This window comes from Zonotrichia albicollis, chromosome 9 (assembly GCF_047830755.1).
Source record: "Zonotrichia albicollis isolate bZonAlb1 chromosome 9, bZonAlb1.hap1, whole genome shotgun sequence".
NCBI classification, from domain to species: domain Eukaryota; kingdom Metazoa; phylum Chordata; class Aves; order Passeriformes; family Passerellidae; genus Zonotrichia; species Zonotrichia albicollis.
Window position 1 is genome coordinate 33141795 of NC_133827.1, and position 26421 is coordinate 33168215.

The 26421-nt window shown below is 41.5% G+C and overlaps 1 protein-coding gene across 3 annotated transcripts in view; it reads left to right on the top strand.

The window, feature by feature from the left end:
• DIS3L2 (DIS3 like 3'-5' exoribonuclease 2) overlaps positions 1-26421 on the top strand; it is a 179644-nt gene that overhangs the window by 17502 nt on the left and 135721 nt on the right. For 2 of the 3 annotated variants that reach the window (XM_074547292.1, XM_074547291.1), the window contains exons 3-6: positions 843-1001; positions 1307-1449; positions 6652-6705; positions 10827-10928. In XM_074547292.1, the coding sequence (XP_074403393.1) occupies positions 843-1001; positions 1307-1449; positions 6652-6705; positions 10827-10928 (458 nt within the window). Of the gene's footprint in view, positions 1-61; positions 283-842; positions 1002-1306; positions 1450-6651; positions 6706-10826; positions 10929-26421 lie in introns of all 3 variants that reach the window. The other variant, XM_074547293.1, reaches the window with a different exon arrangement.

Below are 26421 nucleotides of genomic sequence, written 5' to 3' on the forward strand. Positions count from 1 at the left end.
CCTTGTAACTTGGATAGCACCGTAGCAAATAAGTTGGCGTTGCACGTTTTCTGACTTGCAGGTACAAGCTTGGACCCAGGGAGCGTAGCCAGGAGGGGCTGGAAGGCAAAGCTGTGATGACATGTTCAGTATCCAGGTGGAGGGCCAAGAGGGCAGCTGCGCGGCGCTGGGTTGCATTCCAATGTGCTGATCCGTGGAACAGCGTTGGCATACGCTTTGGAAGCTGCTGCTTGCTCTCCTGGCTGTAGGGAAGGGGCTGAGGTGATGGCAGGGAAGTAAGGGGTGAGTCTCTGCAGAATATTTTCATATGATTGTGGACAATTCTGAGCAGGCTGGACATTTGGAGCTTTGGCACTTCTTTCTGGTGTCCTTGTGTACCGTGCTGCCTCTGGTAGCTCCAAAGTTAACAACTCCACTGTGGGTTGTTAATTTTTTTCTGCCTCCTTGATTCCTGACCTGCTTAATTAAGTTGTAGGGAAGTTATATTTTCTCACTACTTGGGGGCTTAATGGGGTGGAGACTTTGGAAACAGTTTAACAATTTCACATTTTATATGCTCTAATGAATTTCCCAGGATTTTGGAAGGGTTGTATCCAACTTTAGCATCGTAATTTCCAGCGTTTTATTTATGCTAAAATAAGTTAGTGCTGTGTTATGAGGCCCAAAGAGCCAACAGATTACAAATGAACTAATGAAGACGTTGTTTCTCTTGGATAAAGGCTGTGACTCATGGTTGTAACTTGTACTGAAGAACTAGAGACCGTGAGCTTCACCGGGACCACAAGCTGGCACTGGGGTTCCTCTTCCCTTCCTTGTCATTTCAAACCTGTATTTGATTTCAGGTGCAGAAAAAAGAGGGTTTGCAAGGACCAGAAACAACTCTGAATCTGCAAGAACTCCCCAGAACTTCGATAGGAAGAGGCAACTCTCTGAATCGCAGACAGAAACAATGAACAATTCAGACAGCAGCATAAATCCCAGACAACTGGGAACTCCCAGAGGTATTAAAGCAGTGTGTGTACACACTTCAGGAATAAGCTGCCTTGAAGCCTGTGCTTTAAAAGATGGGCTGGGATGAATGCTATTGACTTTAAAATGAGCTGTAAAAGATTGTTGATTATTTGTAAAATATGATTATTCCAGACTTTTCGGTGTTCTCAAGTCGGGTGCCAGTATTTCTAGGCAAACTGTTCTCAGAAGTTCAGCTTTGAACATAAAACTTTCTGAAAACTTTCTGTACAGATTCTGTTAAGATACACAGACAAGTTTGGTGGGCAAGGTAACACTTACGAATTTTTGTTTGCAGGAGGATCCTTTGCCACTGTCCCAACATCAGGTGACAGAAAGAATCTAAATAAACCCACTCGAGGGAGGAAGAAGAGTATATTTGAAGCCTACGCATCAAAGGAAGATGTTTCAGCAGGACTGAAAAGGGGAGAGCTAATTCAGGTGCCTGAAATGTACACTGTCCATGCTCTTGTGATAAGTGCAGAAACCACAGGCAGTTGTTGGAAATCAGCAGCAGTTGATGACAGGGAATTGATGTAGCACTTGTAGATGCCAGAGGAAGATATTTTCCCTTTCTCAGGGTGTTCTACAAGTGGGATGGAATCTCCTACATTCCTCTGAAGTAGTTCTTTGTTTGATTGAATGTTCTGTAAAATTCGTTATCCACTCTAGTGATAAATTGCAGATTTCTTATGGAATAGTCTCCTGGCCATGATGGTCATTACTGGGGAGAAACTTCTTTTTACAAATGATGCTCAAAACAACAGCAGTTGCTGGCAGCCTCTGTCTGTGTCAGTATAAGCAAAAACAAATGCCCTTAGCAAGATATCTCTTGCTGAAATTTCTCACAAAAATGTTTGTGCTTGGTTTTGGAGCAGCAAAACTGCAGCCATCAGTAGGCAGCAATTCTTTTCTAAAGAACGTGGGGGTGGAACTGCTGTCCCATCTGTTGGATAGAGAAGATTTACATGGAGGTTGGCAGGGCTGAGATGGAGAAGAAGAGAACGTCCTTGCACCATGTTCATAGTAGTCCTCAACATGGTGTAATGTTCTTCAGGACACACCTGGCATCCCAGTGAGATCAGACTGGCTGGAGAAAAGAGGCAGGTAGAAGTCAGTGAAGGCATGACATCCACACTGAGGCTTTGTTTACCCAAATGCACACAGGTCCATTGCCATTTAATTAGTGTTGTAGTACTGGTGAGGTTGTGATACTTAACTTTCATCAATAGACTGGAGTCTCAAATGATGTCGCCTCAATTTTTGTCTGATTTTTTGTTATAATTTTATAATAATTCTTGTATATCATTATAATGGCGTAATCTCTGTAGATGTGATGAGGATTTTACATAAAAGCCTGCCTGATTCCATCCTGAAGACCAATCTCATGCACTCTTAGCTTTGAGGAACTCATATCCCTGCTGATGATCAGCGTGGTCCCCTGGGCTACTTGGACCTTAGGCCAGTGCATTTTTAAAGACCATCACAGATGTCTGCAATGGGAAGCAAATGGTGAGGGAGGAAGTGGGAGCCTTAGGCTGTGACTTCTCTCATGGCTGCACTGGCATGTGGCATCAACTGAAGCTTCTGCCTTACCTTCAGCAGTGTTTTTGGCACCATTTTTGGTAACACAGCCTGATAGTGTTAAGTGCAGTGTGTGTAGACTGTCTATGAGGTCAAGTGCAGCTGCAGATGAGGCACATCAGGCTGTGATTACTACCTGAGAATCCCACTGAAATGCTGAGTCCCCACAGACTTGTGATTGCATGATCCCTGGCAAAAGAATCCCTAATTCTTGTAAATGTGTGTGTCTACTCCAGGTCATGTGCTGCGTAACTGGAAGAGTCATATGTGCTTTCTTAGGCTCTGTCTGTTTTTCTTTCATCCAGTTCCACATCTCAGGGAAACAATGGAGACTGTAGAAGCTAGATTTAATAATTCAGAGCTGAGTGTTAGATCATGGGCCTTCCAGCTCAGTATTTCTCATCTTCAGTTCATTCATCCTTATGATTTCATCAAGACCATTCATCACTGCAGTCTCAACCAGGATAGGTCAGATCCTGAGAGTAACTTTAGTGAATGGATGAATATTCAGTGGTTTTTGCTACAATGGCATGAGACAGAATGAACATGTGTCTGTTGTGTTAATCCCCAAAAGGAGGGCATTATATTCTAGCATGGTGACCTGCAAAAAGGCTCCACAGGAGCCCATGGAATGGGAGGACAAACCTATTGGTCTGAATCTGATAGTCCTGAGGAAACTGGAGTACTCCCAGGCAGCATGACTCTCTGAACATGGGCTGTCTCCTGGAGCATCCTGGAAATATTTGGATGAGAATTTGAGTGCTCTGTTAGGGAGAAAAGAGCCTACCATAACACTGAGATTCTTGGACCTTGGCAAGGCGGCTGTGCAATGAAGTGTTCCTGAAAGTCCAACCCACAGAAACTCCTGACAGACCTGAAGATTGCTCAGATGACACAAGTGCCATGATTAGGCAGCCCTAGATCAGGAAGAGTGAAAGGTTATCTTTACGGGTGCTGACGTGTGTCAGTAATAGTGATCTTAATGGCTTCTGGTGCTGCAGCTGACATAAGTCATGTTTTGATGAGTAGCAGAAGTGTGACCTGCAGGTTCCTGGATTCATTTTGTCGTGTGACGTGTCCGGAAGTGTCCTTCTGCCAGAAAAGGGACCTGAGCTCAGGTGCTTATGAGTGCACAGAATTCCCCTTTCCCTGCCCTTCAGACTGCAGGGAGCAAACCCCAGGGGTGTCAGGTTGGTTGGAATCACACCGGGCAGCCTGAAGGCAGACAGGATTGAACAACTCCTGCGTCCTGCCGTGAGCGCACGCTGGTGGTTATACACAACAGATGAAATCAGGCTGTGTATGGAAGAGCATGGACCCAAAGGACTCCAATCATCCTCTGAAGCATCAGCCAGGAACTCATGTCTGCTCCACGCCTCCAGCGTCTCCCAGACCCTCCCTGCAGGGCTGCTGGGGTCAGGTGGAGCGAACAGAGATGCAGAGCCTGCTTTGCTGTTAAAAGGGTGTTTTTCCTTGGAAAGCTGTTCTTTTGTCGATGTGAAAGCTGGGGTTTCCCGGGTTTTCATGAATTTTTTTTTTTTTAAGGAAGCCTTGGTGGCAATCAGATAATTGTGAACCCTGACCTCTTTTTGGTATTTTGTACATACAAATGAACCTAGGCACATGTGTTACAATAGTTGTTATAAACTGCTTGGTTTAGGATGCTTCAAGTTTAGTTGGAGTACTGCCTGCCCGGCATTTAGCAAAGCAGCTTGAGAAATCGTGACCCTTTTATGTTTCACTGGGAAAGTTCAGTAAGGTTAGAAACTTTATTGGCAAGAGCTTGTGAAGCTGCCTTGAATCATCAGAAAATGTTTTAAAAACCTTCCTGCAGACCTTGTTCTTTCCTTTCATAACAAAAGCCCTAATGACAGAAAAACACTGATAAATATAGCAGCTATTATTTGCAAGCTATTGTAAAATAATACAACATTAGTGTGACATCATGAGACTCTGCAGCCAGATCCTCACCCCCTAATACACATATGAGAACAGTTGTTCATTGCAGATGGGGAGAGTGACTGGTTCCAGATATGATATCACAGCGTGAAATGTACAACATTGTAAATAGGATTTTCATGGGCACAGATAATAGGGCCCATCTGCTTTCTAAGATAAATTTTGTGAGTTTCTTGCTTAAAGGAAGAGCTGAAGTTTTTGAATATTACTTGACGTAAGAATTCTAATGCTGATCATAATTAGGTAGTGCATATAAAATGCAGATAAAAAGGCTGCACAGTAAATGTGGTAACACTGTGCTCCTCTGTGTGTTTGCTGGAACTGGGCATCCATGGTCACATTGCTGCTCTGGTGCCTTCTGGGCCATGGACACAAACCCTGATTTTTCATGTGCATGATTGGCATTTTCACCTGACTGATTGACAGCTGTCCCACACTATTGAAGGGGACTGTGCAGAGGAAAACAGGATATCCCCATATCTGCTTAGTGCTGGTAGGTAGAGCCACATAGAGGAATTGACTCCTTGTCAAACACAGCAGCAATCCCTCTCCATTTTTTCCTTTCTCTGTAGCAGCTTCTGATGACTGATTCTGGGAAATAAATGAAGGACAACCTTTGAGAGTTTTGCATCAGTGGGTACCAATGCTAATAGAAACTGATGACAGCAAGTCAGCTCTCACTTTGCTTAAGGATAAAATACCCCAGGGTTTCTCTCAGTGGGTCATCTTTGTTTCCATGCTGTTGTCCTGGGTTATGCCTGCCATGGGGGCAAGTGTCCTTGTTAGTACAAGTTATGTGAGACATAAAATTAGTGCAGCAAAGTACTCAAATAGTATCTAAAGAGTATGGAATATATGCTGCTGGTAATCTGGTATTCTGTATTTGCTGGTAAACTTTAGCAAATAAGTGCAATGGAAAATCTTTGTAAATCTGTGAGTTCTTCAAGGCAGCAAAATTTTCACATGTAATCATCTCGATTTCCTTATTGTCTGAGTGTTTCCCAGAATACATAAAAAATTATTTGCTGCAGTAAAGCTTTAATGAAGCAATTCCTGTGAGATGCTCCTATGATTGCTTAACACAGAAGTGCAAACAGATGGAATCTGTTCATATAATAAATTGGCTAAAATTACTTCAAATACACAAGTGGAGAAATTTCTAAAGTTTCTTCCCAGAGCAGAAGCCTGTTGGAAGGCAGATACCTGAGTTGTATTCCCATAAGATTCAAATGCTGTCAGTTTGAGCTGCAGTCACCTGAATCCCAGTTTCCAGGATACTTTTGGGATGCACATGTGTAGCCTATAAGACTTTGGTTGGCTCTGCCTTTCTCTTGGATGGACATGAGTGCAAGCAGCAAAACTGGTTGGTTTACTTTGGAAGGTTGATATGAATTTATTGCAGGTGACTTGGCCTTTAAGTTGGCAGATAACAATGCAGAAATAGATAGACCATGGAATTTTCAAATGTATTTAAGATAGTTTGCCTTTAAGTATGTTTAAACAGAATTTAATCCTGTAGACTTTAAATGTTTATTTTTGGAAAATCCTTTAAATTCTTTTTTGGAAATGTACTTTATTATCACAGCTACTGCTGCTGTCTGTTTGCAGGAACAGCCTAAGCAGCCAGAGCCCCATAAGAATGATACCTGCTGCCCTGCAAGCTCAGCTTTTCTTTTCCTCTTTCCTTGCATCCTCCAAAATAAGCAAACCCAACATTCTCCTTTTCCAAAACAAAGCAAGCCAAATTGTTTCTATTATCCAGTTGTTAACGAAGCTGGTGGATGCTCAGCAGAAAATGTGTGAAAGGAACAGGAGAGCTTGGATCCTCAGTTCACCCAGTAGCAGCAACAACTAATGATTCAACATCTCTTTGATGACAGACTGCAGTAGATCAGCTTAAGCCTATCATGAAACTGCCTTTTGGCTTGAAATTGCTTGGATGCTAAGTTGTCAAGACTTGAAATGTATAATGGAAATTTAGATGTATCTCTCATGTTTCACTGCAGATATATTACCCACAGCTCTCTAATTTAACTGGTGTTAAATAAAATTAATAAGATTCTGGCATAATCTTTCTCCTTCTTTCCTTTTTTTTTTAAGGGACCCTTGAGAATAAATCCCAAGAAGTACCATGAAGCCTTCATTCCATCTCCAGTAAGTGTAATTTTATAATGCTTTAAAGTTCATAAGTAAAGGTGCATGAAGATAGGAGTTATGCTGTGCACAGAAGGTCACTCAGAGGTGAATGAGTTGGAATAAATGAACACATTCTGGATTTTCTTTTATACCAAATATTCCCAACCAAATCCCACTTTCTCATACCTCAAACGCTTTGCTTGTACTGAAGTTGGGGATACTGCAGGGTCCCACAGAGGCCAGCTGAAGTCAGGTTTGAGGACCACCAGATAGTGTAATCAGAAACTCTTGGTTTATGGCTGCAGAGGTTTTATAGATTTTCCACTGATTTAAGTTAATCTTCCCTAAACAAATATGCTCTCCATTTTCGATCTGCTGCATGAGCTAATTTGAAAAGTCATTCCAGAAATAATATGCGTGATTCCTTTTCATGTGCCCGCTTTGGCACGGGCTGGATCTTGCTTGGCTTGGGATGTGTTTCTGCCACATGGGACTGCCTTGCACCTCTTCTCTCTTCTTTCCTTATTTTGACAGAAAAGAAGGACTCTTGCAATTTCAGAGCCTTCCAGTTGGGAAGGTGACCTCACAGCTGGCACAGCCAATGCTTTTTATCTGGAACTGACTTGGTCAAAGTGTTGCTGTTAATGAGAGAGTTTTATATTGAAATGTTTTGCTGGTGTGGGGATGAGAAGGCAGAGCCTGCCCTGAGACAGTGAAACAAACACTGATTATGTTGTTCTCCCTACTACTGACAGTGCTATTGTTTTGGGGCTTGGGAAAGCCTTGAAATTCATGGTGTTGTTTAGTTTCTGTTGTTGAGTTGGGGTGATGTTTTGGAGCTTTGTTAAAGAAGGTTGGCATTACAGGGATGGGGAAAGTTTGGGGCTGCAGAGAGTACACTAGCATTAACTAGAGGAAAAAGTACAGAGCAGGTCTCTGGCACATCAGGAGGGAAGTGTGTAAGTGAAAGGAACTTTGATCCTTCCTCTGCCAGGTGTCCTTGTAGGTGTGGTAAGTGTAAGCTGTTAAATATATTCTCTGCATTTACAAAATGCAAAGTTAAAAGAGAAGCTCAGCTACTCTCATGAGTTATTTGGATGTGAGGTTTTACCCCTAATTGCCCCTCTGGTGTCCAGCTGTTGCCTTGTGCCTGTTCTGTGTGCAGGAATGCATACATTAAGGAGGGCTAGCAGAGGTGGCTATCTCTGTTATCTTTCTACTTTTCTGCCCTTTGTGGAGATGAATACCAGAACCAGTAGAATCAACACCTGGGTGAAGATGGCTCTGGTTTATGTAGGCACAGTCCTTTAAGACAGATGCTTTGGGAAGCTTATCCTTTGTATAACATGATTTACCATAATGGGGGGGGGGGGGGTGCAGCCTTGGTGTTCTGCAGCACTTCCCATCATTGCCAGATGCTGCAAGAGCTGCAGCTGTGAAAAATCACCCTTTATTTTCTGCTGTTGATGAGGGCATTATACTCCTTTCACTTCAGCTATGACTTGGCCATGCCTTCATGGAGTTCAATGCAACAGCTGTTCACCTTCTGACACCAGAAGTCCCTGCATGTTTCTTGCTGCACATGTGCTCTGTCTGCTCATCTCGTTGTTGCATGAAGAGTTGAGGGGAAGGCCCAGGGCTTTTATCTTGAAGCTACCCAGAGAACACACCCCAAGAACTGAAATCTGTGCCTCGCATCTCATGTGTTCCCTGTGCAGGGTGGTGTGGTTTGGGGTGTCAGTGTGAAGGATGGTGCTGCTGAGCATGAGTGACAGTGACTGGAGCTGTGCTGTGCTTGTGGGAGACACTTCCAGAGCAGATGGAAGTACTGCAAATCTCTTGTCAGAGGAGGATAGGGAGCATTGCTGGAGATATTTGCAGAGAAAAAGCCCTGTGCTCCCTGGAGGGGGCTGGGCAAGTCTTGAGGCCATTGTGGCTGTTAGAGTAGATGCACCCCAGGGACAGCTGAGACTTTGCAAGTGATTGTGTTCCGTTGTCATTCAGTGCCATTTTAATTGCATTAGTAATCTGAAGTGTCAGCTGTGCAGAGGAAAAAGTGCACAAATTTTCTTGGAAGTGCGTAAGTTCACTCAATAGTTGAGAGCCTGGAGCTCAAGATATAAAGATGTTTCTTTTTGGAAGGAAAGCCAAAACTGATGGCAGTTTTCTGATTACAGCTTTGTTGCAGATGTTGAAATTAACTGCTGTAAAATAGGTGTACACACATATATCTAGATTTGTGTATATGTATATATACATGTATTGTTTGTAAAGAAAGGGTGTGGGTGCAGTTAAAGGCAAGACTCTTGCAAAGTGTGGAGATGAAGCTTTAACCAGATGGTGTGTTACATTAGGCACCTTTACAGGGAGTGGAAGAAAATGTCTTGTATTTTCACGGACACATGACAAGAGGAGATAAAGTGTAGAGCAAATTATTGTGAGTGCCAGCCTGTGTCCTGCAGCACAGAGCAGCTACAGGTATAGACCAAAAAAAAACCCGTAACCCTAACCAGGAATTTGCCTTAGAAAGTGACTTTGAACATTTCATTTTTATGTATATGATGGATTTAGGTAAAGAGTTGGAGCTGAAGGGAAAGGGTGGGGAGAAATAAGGAGTAAGACCATGTGTAAAAAATCTGGCTTTTTGAAAATAACGGTTTCCAATTTGAATTATGTTGGTCCAAGAGGCTTTGCAATTTTTCTGCATCTTGTCATGGGAGGCAGCTTTCACACAGCTGTTGAGCTGCTGCTGCTGCTTTTCTTTCTAAGAGTAATTTGGTCTCTTGGAGGACAGCCTTAGTTTCACATCATGGCAGGATTCTTCCTTTTATTGTTTTGGTATCTAAGCAGAGTAAGATACTTATGTGATATTTGGGCTTCATGTTTTCAGGTTATAAAAGAAGTTTTTCTTGGACATTGAACATGCTGGTAGTTCTGATTGGATTTATTCGTGCATATGAAACTCAGGAGTGTCTGAGAAACAGCTGAAGTTGCAATTAAAACCTTAAATGTTGTGAGGCTGTTTTTTTTTTGAAAGACAATGAAGTACTAATCTGAAGAAACTCAACCTCCTTTTTTGTACCTCAAAACCATGCAAAGATAACTCTCTTCAGAAAAACTATTTAAACTGGTCATATTGATACCAAATGCTCACATTGCTTGACACGTTCATTGCACTGTAAACAGACACATGAAGTTTTTTGTATACTGAATTATGGGAAAGCAGAAATGAAAGCAGCAAGAGCACGGTCAATAATTATCAAAAGGAAAAAAAAAAAGACAAAACTCGGTATCCTTTAAAAACTAAAATCTTTGTGTTGGCATCTTCAGAAAACTTTGTTCACCCCATGAAGAAAATCTCCCAAACTAAATCTAGAGTAACCAAATGCCAAACATGTCTGGGGTGGATAATCATGGTGTGTGCAATTAGTAGAGGCTCTTGTGCAAGGATGCTAACCCAGAATATTCAGAGAAGGTGTCCTGACATGTCTGTTACAGTAAAAGATCTCCTGGCTTGCAGTTGGCATCTGTGGTTGTCATTATTTGGGATACCTTCTAACATAAATCGTACCAAATGCAGAAAATATGGTGTTAACTCATTTGAAAAAGAAGAGATTGCATCCCTAACCAATGTCCAGACCACTGTGGTCACAGAGTGCTCTGCTGATCCAGGAGCTGCATGTCCTGCTTTCCCAGCTCATCAGGAGAGCAGCAGGAGCTCTGCATGGAGCACTTTGCAGAGATTGCTTTGTAAACAGTTCTGAACACTTGTCTGTTCTCAGTGCTGGCTTTGAATGTTTGAGGTGGGAAATTAATGTGTCAAGAGCTGTGACAGCAGAAAACTCTCTACCTGTTCCCAAGAGTAGCTGTAGAGGAACTGAGACAGCACATCTTGAGGGCTTGGCTCTGTCTTGTAAATAGTGTTGAACTACTGTACTGGCACATCCATACAAAGGTGCTCATTTGCTAAAAGATCTTCTATGTTAAAGAGCATATGGTGAATCTGTTTTGTTCCTGTACACAAGTGCAGGATGTTTGCCTTACCAGAGTGTGTGTCTTTCTTGATGACAGTGTTTTAAACCTCATAACAACCATGATTTCATATGTTTTGGCACTTACTCTTCTTCCTCTTTGGCCAGGATGGGAGCCGCGATATCTTTATTGACGGAGTGGTTGCTCGCAACAGAGCCCTGAACGGTGACATCGTGGTGGTGAAGTTGCTTCCCAGAGAGCAGTGGAAGGTCAGTTCAGTATATTTTTGCTGTGATTTGAGAGAAAGAGTTTATTACAATTTTCATGACTAAACTTGTAAGGTCTGAGACAGAGAACAGAAAATTTCCTATAAATCACATTAGCTAAATTTACTTTATGCTGCTGTTGATTAAAATACTTTATCCATTACAATGTTTGGAAGAAGTGATAACCTGAGGCGTTGACACCTCATTCTTTGCATGGAATGGCCTTCATTATCACTGTATGGGAAAGTCTGATGATGAGGCTGATTCCAAGCACATTTGTCAGAGGTGACTTTTGGTATTTGCTATTTGGCTGTCTTCATGCTGTGGTGTTTTGGATAGCACTGTGTAGGTGTTTGCAATTGCTTATGTATTTGACAAGTGTTGTTCACAAAGCTCTAGTTATGATTAATTCTCTCTAATTTTTGGGTCCTCAGTCCATGAAAAGCTTATCTTGTCACAGCTCCAGATTTTGTGGTAATACCCTTCTTAATATGAATGAAGCATGTGTGAAATGACTGAAGCAATACAAATATGGGACAATTGCTTTCATTTTCATGTCTGAGGATTTCAGTAAGATCACTGTCTGGGATTTTTTTTTCCCCGCTGATAAAACTTCATTCTCCAATCAAACTTTGTCCTTTTAAATATCTGGATAATTTTATCTTGTTTGCAGGTTTGTCTTTAAACACTACTATGCAAGGGCAGTTTTTGCTCCTTTTCTCGAGTTGCTGGGAGATGAAGCTACAGTTAGCAATTTTATCATGGCTTTTTACATGTAAGCATGACAGAATCACCACAAATTGTTTTCCAAACATGGTTTTTGAACTCTTCTAAAGAGTTTAGAGACTGTCATAGATCTTTTGGACAAAAGGATATTTCCAGCAGAATGGGGGCTGGTCTGAACTACTTTGGCCTGGTGCTTTTACTTAGTGTAGCTACCTTCTCTGCCTGACTTTGCTTGAAGTGATGTGATTTTAGACTTGCAAATGCAAGACTTCTTGCCAAGTCTGGTCATTTGCTGAACCTGTACTGTTAAATCTAATAACAATTGAAATGATGGTTTGAGACATATTAGAATTTGTCTCTTCCTTTTAAGTAAGTATGCATAAAGTGAGTGAATGACCTGAGTATTTATTGACACACCTAAGTACAAAACTAAACCTAATACAAAAGGCAATCATAAGTGGGTTCTAAGGTATTACAGGTATATCCATATACAAATAAAAGAAAGAGATCTGCTGCCATCTCTGAGAACCAGTTTTGAGGGTCAAAGCATAATTTCTTCGATAGCTGTTCAAGACTTCAAGTTCATTAAAACTACGTTGATAACTATGTGTTTTAGTCACCAATTCCATATAGGCAAATTATCTTTTGTATTAAACCATTTCATATAGATGGAAAAATGGAATAGTTTGGATGCTTGGATCCTTTGCCAGGACCTGCCAGCACAAGGGCTTCTTTGTAGGCTTGATGGAGATTGCCTGAGCTGGAGGCTTTGTCTGCAGTTTTCCATTGATATCCATTTCTAAACAAAGATAATGCCTCTCCCTCTCTCTTCTATTCTCATACCTTCATGTGTTCAACAGTAATGATCTTTTATGAATACAAGAGGAAGCATTCAGAATGTTATCCCTGTTCTGGCAAAATGCATGAATGAATAGAACTGTTAGAGAAGTGGTATCTGACTGCAAGGAAGCTATTCAAAAGACTTGAGTGTTTTGTAATATGATTATGATTCTTCTGTGGTGAATTTACTCTTGCCAAATGAAGTAGCTGGAACATGCCAGTCATGTTTTTCAGCCACACAGGTGCTGCCCTGTGTAGTCTCATTTTTTGTTTCTTGCCATCAACAACTCAATCAGCGATGACATTCCTTTTCCCCTGCTCCCCAAATCTCTTGCTATGTACTCATGTTTGTATTAGTTCTTTGGGAAAGGTGCCACTAAATTGCACTGAAAGATACTGCCTTCTGCCAAGTAATTCATACTGATTAATGATAAACTGTCACAAGCTATTTTAGGTTTTTCCATTTGTTTAGTCTCATGCTGCTGCAAAGCTGCCACTTAGGTGTATTGAGGGTTTTCTCCTTCCCGTTGGGCCTTTGGAACAAGCTGAAGAGCTTCAGTTGTTTCTCTGAAAAATGTAAATTAGATATATGGTGTAACTGATGGTCTCAGAGGAGGCTTTCCAGGTTCTGTACATATTGGTTTGTTAGGATTGAGATGTGTGTGCTGATTATTTTTATGGTTCTCTATTCCCATCACATTACCCAGTGCTCCACTGAGAACTGAGCTGGGTTTTTTTGCTGCTGTACCAGCATCTTGCACAAGATAAGGCTGTTGTTTCAGCAGTGTGTTCAGTCTGTGCCTGGACAGACTGGGTTTCTAGCACCCTGGATGGCCTCTGGATGCTCTGAGGGAAGATCTTTCCATTGCTAGTGCGGGTGGTTTCACTCACCTTCTCCTCCTGCAGTCACAGTGTATTGCTGTGTTCCAGTAAAGGCAGGACTTAGCTGGCACCTCAGTTCAGTTTATATGTCTAAATGGGAGGAAAAGGGAAAACCTGTGACTGGTAACAAGCTCTGGATTTTGGACAGAAAAACCTGTGTGTTTGCTTGAATTGCTGAGAAAATTAGGAGCTGCTCTGTCCCTGGTGAGTTGTTCATTGCAGGTGAAGTGCCTGTGGGGGAAGAGACACCAGCTGGAGAGCATTTTCTTCAGGGACTTCAGTGTCCCACTGAGCAGTAGTGGTGATACCCTACACACAGGTATAAATGCCACAGTGAAATGTAAGGGGATGGTGAAATACTCTGGATGTGTGGTTATAATTTATGTAATATCTTCTTGAGAGAGACAGCAATATTTTCTCTCTCCAACCTTCTACTTCTTGGCTCAGTAGTGGGAAATTTATCAGGCTTGAATTTCTCAACATTGTGTCCTTCCCAGCATGTGCATCAATTGCTTGGATGAGCTACTGTCGTCCTCCTTGTGCTTTTTCTGTCTGCTCTTAAAGCTCTGTTTGTTCACACATCCACTGGGAGAGCTGCGCACTGTTCAGCAATGATCAGTTTGTCAGTTCATAATTCTCTGCTTACTATTAGTTCTGATCAAGAGCCAACAATTTCAGTGTGGCACCACAGACTTGAAGGAGAGACTTTTTGTCCCTGGAACTTATCTTGCTCTCCTGAAGGAGGTGGCCATCAGCTTCCTGCCAGGCTTGAGCGCTCTGCGTTGTGGTGACCGCATTTGGAGGCCGCCTTTCAGAAGTTTCTCTCCTGTCCTCTTGTGTTACATCTTGGGAATATTGAGGTGCTATGGTAACTTTCAAATATTTAGCTTTTGCAAAGTAAGGTATTTGACTTAGGCTGTTTTTCCAGGTACTTAAACCTACTCTTAGCAAATGAAGTCAGAGTATCACTGCAGTTTGCAGACTGTCTCCTGATTTCAAGCTGTAGGGTTTCCCTGAGTCTGTGCCTTTATCTCCTGGAAGAACATCACAATAAAAGATAGCCAGTGACAGGATTTACCTCAGTCCTTGTTAATTACTCTGATAAAGAAGAAAAATTGCGCTTTATTTCTTGACTGGTTTTTATGGCTTTAACTTCCACCACTGGGTTCTTAGTATATTTTATGGAGTTGTGCATACATCAATTTCAGAAGCTTCAATTATACTGTGTATAATTACTAAAGTCAAAGAAAATGTTGATATTATGATTACAGCAATATTTTGTAGGCTCATTAAGGAGGGAAGCAGTGTGTCAGTATAGAGGATAAACTTAACCTGTTTTTCCTTACAGCCTCTTTTTGCTCTTTTGCCGCCTGCTTAATTGCCAGACAGAATTTGTTTAATTTCAGGTATCTGTTTTGGTTTTTCTTGCAAGATGTAATTTCTTTTGTGGAAGGAAATAGCATAATAAGTCATTTGATATCACTTGGGGCTTGGATTCCTGGCCCAATCCCTGGTGCTTTTAGAGTAGTAGTTTATAACGTGGAATGTTTTTCATGACAACCGTCTCATGTATTGCACGCTACAGCTGAAATTTTAGTCTTAGTCTGAAAATAGTACCCAGACAAGGCCTTGGTGATGCCCAAAACTTACAAAAAAGAATTTTGGGGTCTAACTCCCTGTTGCTTGCTACAATATGCCAGTGAGGTCTCCAGTTTTGCATAAATATACTGTGTATGCAGATAAAATAATTCCTGATTAACCTGCAGTTCCTCAGAAATTAGTGCAAATCAGTGCCTCTGTTGTTGTTGTTTTATGAATAATTTCCTTATCAGTTTGCAGTATTTCTTTGCACAGTTTCCAGTTCCTTTGATCTTGACAGAAGGTCTCTAAGGCCAAGGATATAGAGCTGTTCATTATGTACAGTGTGTGTTGCTGGATAATAGGATAATGGGTCCAACATTTTAGTCATAAAGTGTCCAACAGTGATAGAAATAGTAATGCTTCATGAAAGCACATGTTCTGTTCAACACTGAGCTGTCAGATGCGATGCAGTGCAGCAGGAGATCTTCAAGCTGCCTCTTCTGAGCCATACATCACAGATAAATATTTAAACGCTTTCTGTACAGAAGACATAAAGTACAATTCACTTTTCCCAGCTGTGGCTGCTATTGGCATAATTACAAGCAAATGTGAAGAAGGAACAATTTGATTTAAGCAGTCATCACAAATATCACCACGTATAGTTTGAACAGAGCTACGTATCCTGGCAAGTCACTGCCTCCCACTGTTGGTGAAAACCTATGAAGCATTAGTTGTCCAGAGGGGATGCTAGCTTTGGATTTGCCCTGCTGAATAATAATTCATTTCAACCAAATTCTTCTGAGACTCAGTTTCTTCTCAAAATCTTGCAGCTAATGTAAGGATAACAGTAACTCAGGAGGAGATGAGGTTCTTAGAGGGTTATCACAGCAAGGCTGTTTGAGTCTAACAATCAAGAATGTTGTTTGGAAACATTACATTCATAATATTAAAAAAAAAGTTCTGGAGAAGTCATTATTGAAATAGTAAGTGTTCTGGCACACAAAAAGCATTCAAGTGTAATTCATGATATTCAGGAGTAAAGTGGGAAGCCTAAGAAGCCAGCTAGGAAGATGTCCAGAAAAGCAGAGCTCTAGCAAATCTGAAAGGTTGATGGATGCTCTAAGGGAGGAAGGGCAGTTGTTTTGGTTTTTTAATTTGTTTTGCTGTAGGCTTTACAGTGAGGGCTGTAAGTTGATGGTCACACACAAGTGTGTGCATATCCCTCCCCATCTTGGCAATTTCCCAAACCACAAATTGGTGGAATCTGGAAAAGCTTCATTACATGCTAACTTTCTAATTGTGCCGTTCTTTGGACGGCCACATGTTGTTCCACGCTGCTGGGCCTTTGCTGTGAGCTGGCATGGCTCTTCCCAGGCTTTGCTGAGCTGCAAATTCACTGGGTTTGGAGCAGCAATGCAGCAGATTGGTGGCAGAAAAGCTGAGAGAATAGGAGGTGCTCACTGAGACATATGTGGCATTGCATTTGCTTTCTCACAGATGTGGTTATGACATTCTGTTGATCAAATATCACTTGAAGTGAATCAACTGACATCTTAACACAGCCAGTTTTAACAGCAAGCACTGGCATGCTCTTTATGGTATATAATGATATAATTACTGTAATGATCTGGATTCTGTGAGATTGCCATGACCCAGCATTCAGCCCTTGTTCCCCCTGCATGTGCAAAAAAAGGAGGCAGAAACATCAGCCTTTTGGATGCTGCAAGCAACCTTGCCTTCCTGAGAAGGACCCTTCCTGCCTCTGTCTCTCTGATGGTAAAGCCAAAACCAGGGTTCTGAATAATAAAATCACAAGAAAGGTATAGTACAGAGCTTTTGAGGAGTCTAATATTCTTTTTATTCTTCCTCATTCTGTGCTGAGTAAAAGTGATATTAAAAGGCAAATTGTTTGGTTAGGTAGGAAGACAAATTTCTTTTTACTGACTGTCTGCATCCTGTCCTACCAGTGCAGACAGAGTCACATTGCAGCTGTGGTTTGGCTGCACAGGCACAGAATAAGATAAAAACGTTTCTCTTAGGTGAACAATTAAATATTAAATAATCATTCATGACATGTGGTCAGTTGTTACATCCCCAGTGTAATAATAGCAGACGGGAGTGAGTTTAGGCTGTGTGAGATACTGCTAAATTTCAGTGTGTGTTGCTCAAAGAGCTTCATCTTGCACTGAGGGAAATGCTCTTGGAGCATCTGATCTTACTTTAGAAGAGGAGTCAAGCCAGCATTTAATACCTGGTGTCTGCTCCTGCTCACTACTTTTTTCTTGGTCACATAAATATAATCTAGTACAGCAAATTGTTTCCTTTAACAACTAACTTTTCTTCAAGTGATTGTTTTAAACTTTGTTCTTCCAAGTCTTCTGTAAATATGCACACATCACAGTAGATTATTCTTAATCCAATCTCTTATATAACCACTATCATTTTGGACTTTTCTTAGTTCTTGGTTCCTGTGGAATTAGTATTTCTTAGAACTGTTTGTTTTTTGCCAGTTTGGAGACTTATTTGGTGATATCACATGAGTATTTGGAGCCTGCACCTTATAAGAGTCAGGATACCTGTTGTTGTGATGGGATTGGTTTTTAGAAAGTCATGCACATTACACTCGCTTAACTTTTTATAAGTGCTTTCTTGAGAGACTATCCAGATTTTCTGTAGTCTGGGTTTCTTTCTGATCTGCATAATTAGGAATAAATTTAAATCAACTGTACTGATACTAAAAGTTTCATCTGGCCTAAACTTGGTACAGTGAATGTCATGCTCTGTTTTTTTAAAGTAGACTATATTCCTAATTTAGCTTGATAGCTGGTGAAATGAGCTGCTGTGACACTAAAAATCTGATGATCTTTAAGTCCTGAGGTGATGTGGTTTTGGACTGTATCCCTAAGTTCTTAGGAATAGGAAAACTTCTACATATCTATTTGCATGTTTGCTCTTGTTATTGGCTGTCAGAGAAACAGCAGTTGGCTGCAGTATTTACATGTGGTCAAAACTACTGAGTTTGGCTCATTAACTCTTTTCCCTTGTTTCCTTAACTCATGTTTATTTTTCTTAAGGCCATAAATCAGAGGGACAAGGAATCTAAAATAGGGGTGATTTATTGCAGCTGCTGGAGGAGTGACAGGGATTTTTCTACAACAGGTTCTTTGGGGTAGGATGTGGAACCTCATTTATAACCACGTGGTTCTCAGAGATAAGAAGGATATTTGTCATCAGGGATGGGATGCATTAGATTTGTTGTTGGTAATTTGTAACCATCTAAGATAAAGGTATCTGCAGCCTAATAGGCAGGTTTTGAGTCAGCATGCTGCTCCTTCAGAGAGCTGGAACAGTTTTGCCTTCTCCCAGGCACTGTTCCTGTGTCGTCCTCCAGATGAGGCGAAGTGCAGCCAGGGTGAGGAGATCTCCTGGCCCCCCACTTTCTCCTGGCCTGGCTTTGTGATGTTACTTGCTTTGAGGGGGATGCCTTCTCCCCAGATTTCTGAAGTTTATGCCCTAACTGCTGTGCGCATCACAAGAACTGGGAATGAGTCTGGTCTTGGTGCACTATCATGCAGTGCAAGGTGGTCAGTGATTTATGTGCATCAATAGCAGTTTTCTTAACACTGCTAACACAGGAAGTCTTTCTTGCTTGCTATTTGGGATTATCCTTCAATATACAAATCAATGTCCTGGAACCTGTGGCTGTGACAGTCTCTGTTTCTGTAGTATCTTGAAGAATTGCAACTGATACTGTGAATCAAGTTTCATATTTAAAAAGTGCCACTCAGAACACTGAAAGGGAAATTAAAATTCCTCCTGATTATCTTTTCCCACAAATTCCTCACAGCTTCAATAGCTGTGGACATGACATCATTCCCCAGCATGTGCTTGCTGCAAGACATCTGGTGTGGGTTTTTGAAGGTCCCTGGTTCTACCTGTCCTTTCCAGTTTTTACCCCAGCCTTAACTACCTGGAGGCTCTTTAAAAATGTTGGTAATGATCTAAGAAAATACTGCAAGGCAGAGCTGATCTACCAACTTTGCTGAAAAAAGCAATTTCCTTACTTTCTCACTATTTTTATTTCTTTTTAATTGTTGGTTTATTTTTGTTTTCTGTGTTCTCTCATATCAGGCAATATCTGCTTCATGAAAGTAGGTCTGTCTGTGTTGCTTACAAGCCTTTTAGGTTTCCAGTATGCTATTGATTCATCCATCTTCAGCTGTGTCACCTCCTGGGGTTGAAGCATTTCTTTGTTTTTAACTTTGTCTAAATTGTTTTGAAACAGAGAGCAGTGCCAAAACACATACTTTTAATTGAGCAGCTTTGGAAGTGTGAAAATGAAGTCTTGGCATGATCTAATTAGTGCTTGTGTATTTTGGTCGCAAAAAGTGACTGGTGAAGAATTCCCCAGACACGTTCTCTGTTCTGTGTGAAAATAATCCTGCATAAAGTTGTATATCCTGCTTAGTTCTTGTTGGTGCTTGGAAGTCCTGACTGTTATGCTTTCACTAATTAGCTGCCAGGACGTCCTCTTCTTCTCAGTCTCCTTGCTTTTGGCTTGTTTGTTGGAATGAACATTGGCTACTTTTGCTGGCAAGCTCTATAGAAACTGGCATCTCTCTTGTGATCTCTTTCAGTCCCTCATGGTGTAATGTTTGCCAGGTTGGTGCTGGCTGGGGAAAGTCCAAAGGACTTGTGTGAAGTGGAAGGAATATTTCAGCAGCTTTTCTTTCTTCCTGACCTAATGACTGTTCAGGGCGTGGGGAGTTCCGGTAAAAGTCTCAAGGACGGTAGCTAGGTCGCTCACCTCTGTGTCCTCCTTGAATTTTTTTGCAGTAAAGTAAATTTCCGCTGGGTTTTATCACCCCTTTTGATGTCAGATTGGTTAGGTTGGTTTTTTTCCTTCTGTGAAGATTGGGTTTGCAGCTGTAGCCTCTTGCAGTAACTACAACTGCTGTGCTGGTCTGGCTTAGGTTTGGACCTGTAGCTCTTCTCCCTTTGGTGCAAGTCTGAGAGCTTATCCCTTGAAAAGCATCCTTTCTAAAGGGTCTGTGAACAACAGGTCTGGGCATAGCCCAGCTGTGTCTGACAATCCTGTGGGACCAGTGTCCTGCACAGCTTGGCTGCCTTGGGAACAGCTCTCTGCCCATTTCAAGAGTCTCTTTCTTGCCCTGACCTTTAGGCTCGTGCTCTGGGCAGAGCAGTCTGGCAGCTGCAAAGCTTTGCAATGCCTTTACCCTCAGCCTGTGTCTTGCAGCTGGCCCTTAAATGTACAACTGCCTTGCTGGTATTAGAGAGGCAGCTTCCTTGCACTATCTCCATATTAGAGCAGCATCCAGGGGGAATGTCCCAGCGCTCCTTTCTGGTGACTGTGCCTGGCTGTGTCACCTGGCTGGGAGCAGAGCTGCAGAGCTGCTGCCTCCTGGACTGCAGAGCTGTGCAGCATCACCACTGAAGGAGAATGAATGGCTCGTCTGGCTCTAGTTTATTTATCCAGCTGAGCAGGGAGCTGGTGCCATGAGAGAGTGCTGTGTTGGCAAGACATCTGGTGTCTGAGCTGCTCTTCAGGTCTGTGTTGTACCATGTGGACATACCCAAGGTTAATGGATGGCCGTTAGTTTAATCTGGTTTAATTTCATAGCTGTGCTTTATGCATAGTCTGAGCAGTATTTTGACAGGATGGCATTACTTTATCTACTCTTTCTTCTGTCCCCCCCCATTCCTGAAACTTTCTCTAAAAATGCTTTCTTCCTTTTCTTCTCTGCACAATTGTTAAGCTGTGGATGTAATATGTTTATCAGCTGAGATTCGTGTCTTGGAAACTTAGTTTACCTTTTTATCTAATGGTTTATCACTAATGCATGGTAACGTTTCCTGGCAGGATATGCATTGTTAAAATTCATTTGTAGGAACTCAAAAAATAGCATAGGAGCGGGTGGCTCCTGTAAGGTTCAAAAGTTTTGAAGCTGAAAAGGAAAATGCTCTTCATAGTACCTGACATCAGTCCCACTATCCTACTTTCCCATGGGGTGACTCCTATCAGTGCTGAGATATAACGGAGTCCAAAGACTAGGTGTGGTGGCAGCTGTGGCTGTCAAGTAAAGGAAAAGCTGGGAGGGGAAGGCTGGCCTTGTCAGGGCAGTGTCTCCAGCTACACAGGAATTTCCTATGAGCTGATTGAGACCTTGGACAAACTTTTTGCTAACAAAAAAGCACTACCACATGTCAGAATTGATTTTTTATTTTTCCCGCCATTGTCTTTTTGCCACTGAAGGAGCCAGCATTATCCAGTGGTCACTTATCCAGCTGTCTGCCCTCTGGATCTGCAAAGCCACTCAAACACTTTAACAACACTGTTTTTTTGGGGATGAGTGGCACATCATTGCAGCAGCCAGCTTCAGGGACATGGGAATGGTCCTGGGGCCCGAGGCTCCTCTTTGAGCAATTAGTTGCTATGATCACAAATAAACGGATAGACTGTGCTTCACAGCTCCAGTTCCCAAGCACTGATTTCTGTTAAGTGCTTTGTGAAAGAAAGGAAAAAATAATCAAAAAATAATCTGCAGTTAAATTAATCTCCTCTAACAATGTCTAATGCGTTCTGAGGACCGGTGCTTGAGGGAAGGGCGTTGTACAAAATGACAGACAGCAAAATAGACATAACTCTTTGTGCAGGGCTTTGAGGTATTAGGAAATACATCTCCCAACACTGGCACATCAGCCTCTGATTAAACGCTGTGGTTTCACCAGCTTAGGATTGATTACTTTAGAAAGCACTGAGTATTTGTCAAATACTCTTCCTTCGGATACTTGACATCCGGATCCTTTTGTCTTCATGACTTGCCTCAACACCTCTGCTTCCCAGCAGGCTGGGTGTGCTCCCTCCTGCCCCTCCTCCTGGCCCCAGTGCCATGCCCTGCACTGTGCCTTCCTCTTAAATTCTTGCGCTGAAGTAGCTGGTTGCACAGGTTGGTCCATGTCGCTTGGGTGAGGAGAAGGACCAGGATGAGAGGAAGTACTTTGCTCTAATGAGCATCTCTGTGCTCAGTCTATTAAAGAAAAAACCTCTTCCCCTTTGCAGATGGGAGGAGGATGTAGCATGGTTCCTATGTCCTGGCTAGCAAGACACCCCAGGAAATGCTCTATGGTCAACTCTGTTGACTATTTCTAGTGTAAAATGTTTTTCCAGCTGAATGTACAGCTGGATGTACTGTACATTATAGGGTTACATGGCTAAAAAACAAATTATGAAAAACATAAACATTATATTTAAAATTTGCCATAGGTGTTTCTTTATTAGTTGCTGCCACCTCTTAAATTTTTTCAGGTCTTTTTTTCAGAGTTAGTCAGAACAGCATTGGGGTAATTATTGTCCTGTCTGTGTTGTTTCCTCAGCTCTGAAATGAAAAGTAATATGTTAGCAAAATCGCTGCTCTTCCCTAAGATATGCCAGGGGAAGTTGCTTTATTTCTTTACTGGGAATACATAACATTTTCTTCACAATAAAAATACGCTCTCCCAAGCATTAATTGTTTTTTATCCATGGCTGTAAAAAAAGTTCTACCCCAAAATTGTCAGATTTTTTCCAAGCACAGTTGCTCTGATATTCTCGCTGTGCAGAAATAAATACAAAACAAATGAGTGAGCTGTTCATGCATCATTCATAATTCAAAACTAATATAGACAGAAATTATTTTTTTAATTTTTGCTGAAGAATGTTTAAATCATGCCTTACTGCATTACACATTGCAGGATATTTATGCTTGTGTTAATACTATAGTTAAAGCTGAGGTTAGTCAACCTTTTGTGTTACAAGATTAGAGAGGTGAGTGCAGGCCTACAGTAAAGCTTGTTTGGGGCAGAAAACTGAGCTCAGAGGTTTGTTTTGAAGTCAGTGTTTTATGGACAAAGTTTGGTAAGTCTACTCTGTGATTTTTCTCAAATTAAAGTAAAATGCTGTGTGTTGAAATGTTTCATTTCATCCTGTTGTACCTGTTGAGGGACTTACTGAAGAATTTTCTCTTACTTACAAGATTGCAGCTGGTGACTGCAGGGTGGGATTTTAACACATGTACTTGTACTTAGCTATGGGAGGAAGAGAAGAGAAGGAAATAGTCGTAGTCTTTAGGAGATATTTAAACTTTTGGGGGTTACTTTGGAAAAGTTAATGTTCATTAGAGGTGGATACCTTTAGGATGTAGTAAATCATACAAATGCACGTGACAGTGTTGATATGAGAGATGAGCGTGTTAGGCCAGTGATGGGGAAACTTCATCCTGAGCGGTTTGTTGGCATGTCAGATGGGAATGAGCCACTCCCTGTGGAGGTCAAGAGTACACTGGTGTTTGTGTGGCAATTTTTGACTGCTCCAAGAAAACAATAGTGGTTTAAATTCCTAAACAATGCATAATTAGATGAACTGAAGCTTGCAAGTTTTTGAGCTCGTACACTGTACTAACTTGCAGTACTAAAAATCCAGTGTTTTACCATTGAACAAAGACTGCTTTTTGTACTGGGAGGATTGCAGCATACTTGTTTCACAGTACCTCAGTTGCAATATCCATATATTTTATATGACTTGTTGCAAATCTACAGGTGATAAAGTTTCTATAGTGAGACTGTTCTATGTATTAATTTACCTTAACCTCTAAAGCACCATAGCAGCTTTCTGTTTTTCTTTAGGTCAAGTCTCAGTGCTTCTAGGGCTGATGGATCCTGGCTCATTGTTGAATACTCTTGGTAGTTTTGAAGCTGTTAAATGTCTGAGTTGCATCTTTCAATTACAGATATGTAACTTTCTTCAGTGTCATTTGCAGTGTAATCTGGGGGGAGCAGCTCATAAAGCCATGATGAGAGAAGAAAAAAAGAGGCACACAGTTGAATAGTGTGAGAAGTGAAACTGGTTTTCATCCAGTTTATGAAGCATTTGCTTTATTTTTAAGAAGCCTAGAGTAAAGGTTTGATAAATTGGGGCTGTATGGATTGTGTTAGGCAAATCAAGTAATATTCTGTTAAGAAATTATGAAACCCATTCAAACCCAGGGCTCGCATAGAAGATTTTAATTATACTCCAAGGACTTTGCAAGGTGCAGTGAAATAACTTGTGGGAGGTTTTAAAGGCAACTTTACAGTGTGGTCAAATTAGAAGGAAAATTATTAGTTAAGGACTGAGAACTTGCTTAGTTTTATTTTGGTGGAGTGCTGTTAACATTTTACAAGGAAGCAGGTTTGATCATGCACTTGGTGTGAAGTTTGTTGCCAATGGCCTTTGTTCTGCAGAAGCCTCTCTGGGAGGGTTTGAATGTGTGAGTTCTTAGGGGAAGGATGCCTTTGGTGGAGGTGCCTGGCTGTGTCTGCTGATGTCTGGCAGCACAGGTGATTGTTGTGGGGTGGGATCCTGTCCCTCCCTGGAGCTGGAAGAGGTGGTGTGCACTGGTGGGTCCTCGATAACCTTTTGTGTGTTTAACCAGACAAATCCTTCCGCTCAATTGTTTCGCTGTGAACAAATGCTTATCACCGGATGATTTTGTGTACCTTGTGTCCCTCTGAATTTGTTTTGGATCAGGGACTGTAAAAGCTGGTGTCTGGAGGGGGGTGTTGCCGGGATGGAGCAAGTATTCCCCAGCTTGTTAGAGTTGCTCAAGCACAAGAAATGCAGTTGCTCACAATGGCTTACATGCAACTTCCTCATGTCATTGGATTTCACCCAGTGCTGTGGAATTGCAGTAGGGGTTTATGAAGTGCTTTATTCCACAGTCTGTGGGTGATGATGGGTAGACTGAGGTGGGAGTGCATGTTTCAACCTTCACATTGCCGATCTCCATCCCTCTGTGACTTCCTTCACTTACTTTGTCTCTGCACATCTCCATCCCTCAGTGCCAGGGCCAAGCATGGCCAAACTGTGGAGGTGGAAGTGGTAACTTGGGTTCCAAATGGAGCAGTGGAATTTCAGTTTGGATCCTCAGCAGCTTGAGGACAAACTGTCGTGTGAAGTGTTTTCCTGATGGTGTTATGGCACGGTTGTAGCAGGGTACATGGTAAACCAGCAAATTAGCTTCAAGAGTCAACAGGTATTTCAAAACAAGGGAATTTAAGGAGGTTTTTAGCAATAAGGAAGTGGTGGACCTAATGTTTTACCTGAGAGGGCATTAACTTGCTTTTCACATGTCCTTAGCTCTTAAGACAATGTAGGTGCTTTGGGTACTGATAGTCTTAGATGTGGTACCTGTCATCGATGGGTGCAATGGGAGCAGGCAAGTGTGAAGTTTGCCAAGTTAAAGCCAATGAATAAACTGTTTTTGCTGGTGAGAAAGCAAATGAAAGGGGGTTCCTAAAGCTGTGGACTGCCTGGGTAGGCTCTGAGATTTTGGCCATCTTCCTTTCCTGTTTTATCAGCTAAGATGAATGGTGAGTCAGTGTAAGTTGTATGGCGTGTTTCGTTATTGGAGACCTGTCAGAAGAGTTGGTTAATAATCCAAAGCATTTGGATTCTATGTGATAAAACTAATCATAACAAAGTACTTCAGTGCCTAACGCAAAGCTGTGAAGAAAATCCTATTATCTTAAAAGTATGTGTGTATGAAAGAGCTAATTTTTTCTTTCTTAACAAGATAAACATAAACTCATTGGTGAGCTGCAGAGCAGCAGTACTGTTTCCAGAGGCTGCTTTCCAAACTTCCCTGAGATGAAGTGAAACTGAGATTTAGTGCTGTCACTTGTGGAGTTTCAAGAATATACTTTTGAAGACTTTTTAAGTTACATGCGAGAAGTTGTTATGGAATCAGCTTATTTAATTTATATTTAAATAGCTGTAATGAACATAAATTTCCTTTCCTAATTTCTTGGAACAGTCTGACTTTTTTGCTGGGTGCTTTTTTCCTTTTGTCAAATTGCTTAAACAATTTATCATTAACACATTTACTGTCTTGCAGTTTAACTTCTAAGTATTATTCAAATAACTACTTCTAGGTAAGGAAAATTATTAAATGTCATCCCATACTTACTTTTACCCAGAGGGAAAGACTGAAGAAGTGAAGATTGCTTTGAGTTCATTTGATCTGTAGGAAGCAGCTTTGAATTTCCTGGGCTTGTTTGATGAAGGTACTGAAAGCCCAGGGTAGCAGCCTGTCTCAGATCCAATAATTGTACACAATGTATTGCAGGGGAGGGATAGTCTTTTCCCTTCTGGTTAAAAGGATTAGCAATCTGTCATTGTTGGTAATGAATGTTTGCAGGTAAGCACAGTCCAGATTTAGCATTTGAGCTGGCTTCCTTGTGAAGGTTTGATTTCCTTGTTCTGTAATTTCCAGTGCTCAAGTGAGAGTTCTTCTTGGATGACTAACGCATTTCGGCGCTGGTTAAAGCACTTTTGAAAACCCACTGTTTTTCATATATTAAATATTTTATTAATGACATAAGCAGGTGTCAAGGCTAGTTCACAGTCACATGTTTTTGAGCCGTGCTTCTG